The sequence below is a fragment of the Labrus mixtus genome, chromosome 11, assembly GCF_963584025.1.
Source record: "Labrus mixtus chromosome 11, fLabMix1.1, whole genome shotgun sequence".
In the NCBI taxonomy this organism is placed as follows: domain Eukaryota; kingdom Metazoa; phylum Chordata; class Actinopteri; order Labriformes; family Labridae; genus Labrus; species Labrus mixtus.
In genome coordinates, this window is record NC_083622.1 from 21,288,585 (window position 1) to 21,297,454 (window position 8,870).

The following is an 8,870-nucleotide window of genomic DNA, read 5'->3' on the forward strand; positions in this document are numbered from 1 at the left end:
TCTTATCAAATATTATAGCTTTAAGCAGAGATATTCACACCTGGACAATTTCATGAGTGTTCAATGACTTCTTGATGGGATCTCACTTTCCTGCTCTGCACGCAAATGTACACAGAGCACCTTTCATCTGTAATTTCCTTCCTTAAACAGTAGACGTTCGTTGATGTAGACGTCGGTCCCTTTTAATTTCTTTCCTTGTGTGATGAGTCCATGTTTTTTCTTCCTCTTGGTGAACCGGATTATTACTGCTGGTGCTGCCATTGTTTTTACTGGGCAGTGTATGGCAGGCTTCGATGTCACCGCTGTCAACAGAAACGCCCTTGCTGTCCAAATAGCAAAGCACCTGTTACGACTCACGGTCGTCCTCGGACATACAATTGGAATGGAGTGGTATGGATACTTTCTTTAAGGCAATTCAATTTAAAACAATTAAATACAGTATGTAGGATGGTTTGGACTCAGTCCTTGCCCTGTAAAGAGAGTTTTGCATAAAAGAATGAAATCCACCATGCATAAAAAGAACCACATATAACATAGGTCCATTTATCTTTATGTCTGAGTAAATCAAAATTACTAACTTTATTGATTGTTAAAAGAAACAAACCAATAGCTTACAGAAGACAATATTTTCATCTCAGTGTGCATCAAAATTGCAGTTCCAACATCACATACAGCTGTCGGTAATGGCCTGCAAATGAAAAAATGTTACATTTTGCTTTAAAGACAACTGTCTTTCTTTTTCTCACAACTGATGTAACTGAATCACATCGTTGTTTGTTTAACTCTGCACTTCCTTAGGACAGAGATAGTCAACTTTATGACTTGAATTACAGTACCAGCAGTTCAACGCTGTTCAATCCCACCAGAGTCTGCAGAAGATGTCTTCTCGCAATATATCCGACTCGTCACTGACGGGGTGTCCTGTCCCTCGAGCACGTTGCACACATCGCTCTCCACTTTCAGGGTCACATCCTCTTTATGTGACCAGAGTAAGGGACATGAGAGCTTTCACAGCTGTTTTATGTTTCAGCAGTTCAGCCGAGGTGTTAGCTGAGCAGGCGGCTGTATTCAGAGAGGGCAGATGACTTTTTTACCCCGTCCCAGATACGAGCTGCGTAGTGAAACCTTTAAAAACAGAACAAACAAACACATATGTTGTAATCACCTTTCTAATCAGAGAGCTTGTATTTTATTAGCAAAGGACTTCTCTGGTATTTTGATATAAATGTAGGTCCCTGGCATGTATCAAACATAGGCCACTACAGTATATTTGGTGTGTGGCTTAGCCTCTAAATCATTGTGACACAGAGCACTATCACTATTAAGTTTAAATTAAAACTTTTTCCCATCTACTTTCTTGTACTTTAATCAGAACAATATGTAATAGTTGGTTTATTTGCAAATAATCTTTTTTAATCATAATTTCCATAAAGTCGGCAGAGAAGGGAATGATGTTTACCAGTTCTTCTCAGTGAGGATGGTGTGGGACAGCTGACAGCGGGGCATGGCAAGTATTTGGCTGCGGAGTTTTGAAACCATGGTGGAGAAGGAAGGGTGTCCTCTGTAGCCGGGGAGCAGAGAGAAGAGCGGGTATGTTCCCGACCCTAAACATGATCAAATGTTTAATTCCAGTTTACACAATATAGAAAAGGACAATCTAGTTCTGCCTTATGATTGGACAAATTCTTTATAACCTGCTTTGGTCAGGTTATCGTCCCCATCACTCTCTTGCACAGGAAGGAGGAACATGTTGACCTCAGCTGTCAGATAGTCCTGCCTTAGGCCAGGGAAGATGTTGCTGTCTAGCATGGACAATGTACCTAAAGACAAACCACATGTTACAGGATGACTTTAGCTGTGACGTAACATCTGGAGGAACTATTTCAATAAACAAATCTCTAAAGCAAATTCTATATGCAAACTACTACTTTCAATGATATACTGTGAACCTTTTTTGGCCGTACAACATGAAGAGTTTTTTTTCACCTTTGTATTTGAGATGAGAGTGGGCCATTAATTTGTCCACCACCATATGCATGTTCTTCAGATTTCTTGGGCAGAAGTCATCCCGTCTGGCTTTATTCTGGAGGAACACTGGATAAGGCAGGAAATTAAAGAACAGACACTTCCATATGAATTCATTTAACCTCCTTGGTCTGTCAAACCAAGGAGGACACTGTGTGTCTGCGATTAAAAAGTCACCTATATGAGGATAGTACTCTGCTCCATCATCAGTGCCTGAAGAGCCGGTGCTGTCATGGCCTGCAGATGGAGTGGAAGGTTTCAACATCTCAGCAGTCTGAAGAAACCTATTCACAAACATGACATTAATGTTTCCGTGTGATACAAACATCTTTATTCATGAAGGTAAAGCTTTAAAAAGGCTGGGTAATTTCAATGGTTACAGTGTTATACAATAGCTTCTCCAAGTGTAAGACACAGGATATTGTACATATATTGTAGCCAGTCAGTAGGTAGAACTGCATAATACTGTAAATATACAGTTTAAAAGGTACCCTGGGGAACCTGCTGGTATCATTATGGGAAAATATTTAAGGCGAGTACATAGCCAGTCACTTTCAGTGGGTCTGGCTTCAGCTGCATTTGTTGTCTTACAAGACCAACTGAAAGAACAACTTTATTGAGCTAATGAAAAAACAGAAGACAAATATCCTCTCAAGATACAAGATGAAATACTCAACATTCCTATGGGAGGAGGAGCCATTGAGTGACTGTCAGAGCCTTCCAGGCAGATACCTGCTTTATTTACCCCCCCCCCCCCCCCCCCCCCAAAAAAAAGAAGCTGGACGGAAAGAGAACCGGAGTAGATAAACAAGTACCTACCTGTACAAGTTTAAGTCAGTGAACCAGTCTTGAACCACAATGACCACATGGCAAACGGTAAACAGGAAGGCAGTAATCTGAAGAGACTTTGGAAAGATTAAACAGGAAGTGAAAATGAAGTTACATGGGGGAGTGGGATTGTTGGACTTAAAACATACCAATAATTTTTTGTGAAACCCGGAGTGAATCTTTTGTGATTGTTATTCATTTTCATGCTGATTTATGTCCAGTGTTCACTTTTCTGAGTGGTTTTGTTTTAAGTTATCGGATGCATAGAAGACAGGATTAGCAGAGTAGAGGAGGTAAAGGGGAGAGAAAATGTAACGTAAACTAACAACACATTTACTGAACTTTCCATAACCGTGAGCAGTGTTTCCCCTAGGATGGAGCTGTAGCAGCGGAGGTGAAGATGAACAATTCAAAAAAATCTCTTTACATTTACTGGACTGAATAGTCAACCAACAACCACCCAAAAGTTTTGGCTGTAAAAGCCCAAATTGCGTGGACTCTGGCACATTTTAATTTTCAAACTAATCTTAAATGTTTCATAAGGTAATACGTCTGCCCACTCGATTGTAAACATTTAGCCTACTTAATTATTGTAAAGCAGAATTAGGTTTATTTTCTTTTCACTTAGTAGAGTATGAGAGAAAATAAAGGCTACTACACTTCTTCAGACCCACTCTCTGTAATCCTCTGACCCTAACAGCATTGATGCTGCACTGTTGAATACAGATATCAGTGCTTTTGGGAAAGTTTGTTTCGTCAATTAATTGTTCTCATCATTAACTGCCAATCTTATAAAAAAGAAGAAGAAGAAAAAAAAAGAAGCCCATCCTATGAAGCAAACCATTTTCACATATGCACTCCGGATGCGGGAGACTATCCCTGTCAGATGGGAGGGGGGAGGGGGATTTCCTGAGGTAAGACGTGACGGAAAAAAACAACGCGGAAGTAGCAGCCGCAGCAACAGAGTCCGCTACACGACGTTATAATGAGAATATTTGTCTTTATATCAGTGCTATGTGTCGTCCAATGGAATGACAACATCCAAAAAAGAGAGGAGAACAACATACTGACGAACAGAAAACATAATGCAGCCGTTTAATTACGTGCACGGAGATCGCAGTGGTCGCGTGCAGGCACTTTAGCTGGTCACAGTACCGTAAACGTCATTCTCTTTCTATTGGCTCGAGTTGAAATCTCCGTAGTATATGCTGCCGCGTTCTCACATCAGCTCACTCAGACTTTCTGCGGAAAAAATACTAGGGGTCTGGCTGGGTAGCCTAATCTAGGAGTTTTCCCTATGTGTGAAAAGGGTTTAACATTAAGGCTTTCTGGTGCCATTATACATCTTAGTCATCTTCCTCTTTAGTGGATCAGATCTGGGTGATTGTCATACTTTTTACAGCTTGTCTTTACCCCAAATATTGATGGATTTTGACCTTTTTTTTTAAAATCCACAAACGAGTCCTGCACATCATTTTAGTCTATATCGCTCGTCGCAATTATAAAGCGCTGGGCTATGCGAGCGAGAGAGAGGACGCTAACTATTAATGGGAATTGCTCTGGAGTACGGGAGATTAACGTTAAAAATGCGCACCGCTGCTGCTAGATGCATATAGGGGAAACACTGCGTGAGTATATGCTCCAAACCGACATGAGAACTGTTTCTGCTGTGGACTGTAACGACCTGATGTATTTTATGAGCAAGTTAGTGTTCTTTGGTTAGAGAAGTGTTGGGACGTCAATCAAGCGGCACCACCAGGCAACTCACTACTGCAAATGTTTTGGCTTTGGCTCCAAACTCAACACAAGCGCAATAGGTCTGCACTTGTTGCATGGTATTTTGGCTTCACTTTACATAACGGGGGGGGGGACAGAAACAGAGACGTGCTGTCCATATTACTATACAGTCAATGGTGAATAAAGAAAAAGTTAAATGACCAGTAAGCAGTCATCCTGCAGTGGGCCGAACAGTAAGTAGCTTCAACATCTCTTTTACTTTTTCAACCCCCAAACAACATCCAAGTTCTTATGCAGTATTTGAACCCTGGACATAATGCACATTATTGGATACAGCCACTGACCTGCATCTCTACATATGTGTGAGGGAGGTTGTACTCTGGAGGTAACTTGCGATCGTTGTTGATGAGGTGATCCAGAATAGACGGGCTGAGCATTGGCTACAGAAACAAATCAGAAACAAATCAGAAACAAATCAGAAACAAATCAGGTATTTTTAAGTCAGATCTTGGCATCCTTCTAATCCAAGGAGATATTTCAATTTGCATACTTTCTGCCTTACTTTAAATTCTGAAAGTAAACCAAAAATACTAAAGATAAAAAGAGAGAAGGTTTCACTTAATTTACTGTGTGCCATCCTCACCTGTGTATCTAAGAATATGACTCTCTCTTGTGTGATGAAGAAATCGATGCCTGTGCTCTGGTTTCCTCCTCTTTCTTTGATTTCTGGAGACTGGGCTCTGAATACATAACCTCTGTGAAAACAGAGAAGCATGCTTATTCCAAACAAGGGACACAATAATTACTTCAGTTATTCTTCTATTAACATGTCTCTAACTTTATACCCAAAATATAACCTTTCTTCATTTTCTAAAATAATGATATTCCAATTTACAATGGCTTTATTTGTTCAAAGAAAATGATGTAATAATTGACTAATGGGAAGGGTTAAAGTGGCTGGAAATACAATTTCAGTTAAACTAGTTTTAATTTCATTTAAATTTCAAGATCACATGCCCCATTGTAATCTTCCAGCCAACCCACGCAATCTTGCCAGTGTGACTGGAAATTCTCTCCTTTCCGTTTTCACACTCTTTGTCACTCTTCTGGTGATTTTAGTTTCTTTAAATGTTAAGTTTTGCTCTGCTTTTGCTGGGAACAGGTGTTTTTGAAAACATTTTACCGTAGTAGTTAATGAGAGAAAAACACATGCTCCAATCCTTTCCAAAATTTCAAGTGTACAAACTGAGTGTAGTGAGCCCGCTTGCAGTAGTGACAGAAGTGAAGCTGTCGGCAGCGGCTGCCTAACAACTTTGACACAAGCGCACGAACATGGGCTATAACAAAACCCTTGATCTGCAGCAGTTATAAACAAGATGTTCTCATAAGAATCTCTGACTAAATGCCAGTATCACAGTGAAATTCAGAATTATGTGTAAATGTTCTATAATTTTTAAAGCAGTATTTAAACTGGCCTGAGCAGGCAAGTGGAACATAAAATCAGCTGGCTCACAGTCTTTCAATCTCGCGCTGGGTGACGATGACAAGCCCTGAATAACATTGTTTTATTAATTTTGGGTTTTAATTTTTGTGTGTCAACATTGTACTACAGCACACAACAAACTGAATTCAAACAATATGCTAGAAACTTTTAAATACAATCATTCACAATCTAACTGAAACACTTTGACTCCACAGAGGCAGATGGTCGTACAACATTGCCCCCATGTGTGCTAAAACAGTACCATCACTTAAAAGTGTAGCTTTCAAATAAAAGAACAGATGGGAGAGACACAAGTATTTATGAAGAGAGCATCGCTTGGTCGCAAGTGCTTTTGTTGTTTAATTTTGAAATGGGGAAGCATGTGATGCGTGGGCAAAATGCTTTTATTGCAACTAAGCAAGATGAAAAGAAAGACAAGTATGGTTCACGTACCTGAGCATTTCTTTTTACATACATCTGATCTCTTTGCTGATCCTATCCTGTACATGTATGCATAATGTAGGACTGAGTGGATCATTTAATAAACAGACACACAGGTGACGTGTGCGTATTTTCATTTGAAGGAAGCAACAGACACCTACATTGTTGCAGTTATATGCAAACTTAAATTGATATCACTTTCATATCAGCATGTATCTTATACTTAACGACTATAGTTGCATTTTAAATTCCACCACTCCTTTTGTATGTATTTTCACAGTAATGGGTAAAATATGCTATTAAAAATCATTACCATTTTTTATTTGGTTATGGAAGGCATCTCACGACCCCCCTCTCAGTGTCTCATGACCCCCACTTTAGGAACCACTGTTCTAACCAACCTTACCTTTGATCTTCCTCAGGAGTGTTTGCAGATAACAGTGACATGACTGTGGATTTCCCAGTCCCCTGCAGGCCAATGACTCCAACTACCAACATATCTGTTTGGTCTCGCAGATACTGCAACACATCACAGTAAAATATCAATGTTGTTTACATGTAGATATCGATCAAGATGGAGTTGATACAGTACAGTATTTAACATTGTTATAAGGTCACAATATAAGAGCTCTAAAATTAACTGAATTCAATTTAAATCAACTCACCTCCATGGCACTGTCACACCAGTTCATCTGATCATCCACCAGCTTGATGCTGTGCTTCATTTTTTCTGGTGGGACGAGTTTAGACTGGCCAACCATGGCTGGAAGTCAAATAAGAAGGTTCAAGAGCAACTTTGGTCTTAACAAAACAGCCAAGTAGAGTATTACTCAGCATCGCTGTAAAAGACATGTACAGCAGAAGAAGAAAAAAACATTTTGTCTATCTACAATCTACATCAACTCACGATCCACAGTGCAGCCAGATGCAGACGCCCCCATTCCTCTGTTTTGGATCTGGTACACAGGCTGCGTGGGTCGCTGCCCTTCCTTCTCCATCTTGGAGGGTCCAGGACCAGAGGGCTGAGCCATCGTTTCAGGAGGGGTACCCGGCTTCCCGGCATCATCCCTGGCTTTCATTAGCATGATGGGCTTCTCTATGACCGGAGCTCCACTGACAGGTGTGTTCTGTGATGGTTTGGCCTTTGAAAGGATCCAAAAACAGAACAGGTCAAAAGAAACCAAAGCTGAGATCTGGGAGATCACAAAATGTGAAGGGTACTTTCTAAATCCCCTCCTAATCGCAATTCATTTGTTTGAGCATTGTGAATGTCAACAAATCCAATTGTTCTGTAATTATTCATGCATGTTTCAGGGATGAAACATCAAAAAAGATTTTGATGTTTAGAAGCCTTTTGTTAAAGTGGGAGTGTCGGCAAAAAACAGCCAAGACAAAAAAAACAGTGTGCAAATATTGCAAGAAACACATGAACTACACAAATAGCACCACCAACATGATGCAGCCTGATAACCTGTGCTAAGTAGATGAGTTTAAGACACCAACACATTGTGAATAGTAGTGATAACAGCATATATCATGATGCGTTAAATATGCTTTTCTCCAATGAAGAGATTTACAATAACTGAACAGGTAAGATACCCTTTCCCCAGGGGGTTTGGCAAGAATGATGGGGGTCTTCTGAATGATTGGGCCTGGTGGATCCTCGCTCCCATCCTAAGGACAGAAATAAAAAGTGAGCCATTACTGTAAAAAAAGCAAAGCAGCCCACACTTCATTGACATGAGTATGTTTTCATTACTCTTCGTTCTCTTGGTTGGTATTCTCTATCCCGGCTTGGACCGGACAGATTTTGCCCCGGAGGTCCAGCATCTCGGTCTCCTCGGCGCCTTCTCCTCCGCCGTCCCTGCCCGTACATCCCGGGCTGACTGTGGCCGGACTCGGACATGTCGCTTCTTATTTGATTCACTAAAACAACTGGGCTGATGTCAACAGAGTGCTAGCTAACAATTGAAAGCCAGTCCTCGCACGGGCAGGCTAAGGATAGAGTTACTCTTAATTAATGAGACAAGAAATATTCGCTCGCAAGTTTGTCACCAAAAATCTAATTGAAGTTTAACGTAAAGTTATGACAGCTTAACATTCAACATGAAGAACAAGTCGGTGGATAATGTTGGCTAACGCGTTCCGCTGTTCTGCCTGGTTTATGTTCAGGCGTAACCCGTTTTAGTACGACGGTGTCGGATATCAACGTACTGGACAAATACCGCCCGTCTAAACTGCAAGTGTATTACACATCTAACGCAACTCGTGTGTATTGAAAATGAAGTCGTTAAGAAACATCAGTATGAAAAGATGAGTTCCGCGACGGCATGTTGAAAATTTAAAACCGAGTCAT

At 40.6% G+C, this 8,870-nt stretch overlaps 1 protein-coding gene across 1 annotated transcript; it reads right to left on the bottom strand.

Annotated features, from left to right (window-relative positions):
- Positions 1-542: 542 nt before the first annotated feature.
- On the bottom strand, positions 543-8,686 carry smg9 (SMG9 nonsense mediated mRNA decay factor). The gene is made up of 13 exons (XM_061050835.1): positions 8,274-8,686; positions 8,114-8,188; positions 7,422-7,656; positions 7,180-7,277; positions 6,921-7,033; positions 5,234-5,345; positions 4,935-5,030; positions 2,845-2,930; positions 2,203-2,309; positions 1,987-2,094; positions 1,695-1,820; positions 1,460-1,604; positions 543-1,125 (listed from the first exon to the last, which is right to left on the bottom strand). The coding sequence occupies exons 1-13, from the start codon at positions 8,418-8,420 to the stop codon at positions 1,047-1,049; spliced, it is 1,527 nt and encodes a 508-aa protein (XP_060906818.1). The 5' UTR covers positions 8,421-8,686; the 3' UTR covers positions 543-1,046.
- Positions 8,687-8,870: the final 184 nt, after the last annotated feature.

Bases quoted from the DNA above. Each gene is read 5' to 3' on its own strand.
- smg9 (XM_061050835.1), bottom strand. From the start codon at position 8,420: ATGTCCGAGTCCGGCCACAGTCAGCCCGGGATGTACGGGCAGGGACGG. The intron at 8,189-8,273 runs GTAATGAAAACA...TTCTGTCCTTAG, and splicing joins ACCAACCAAGAGAACGAAGA to GATGGGAGCGAGGATCCACC. The intron at 5,346-6,920 runs GTAAGGTTGGTT...CTGTTTTCACAG, and splicing joins ACTCCTGAGGAAGATCAAAG to AGGTTATGTATTCAGAGCCC.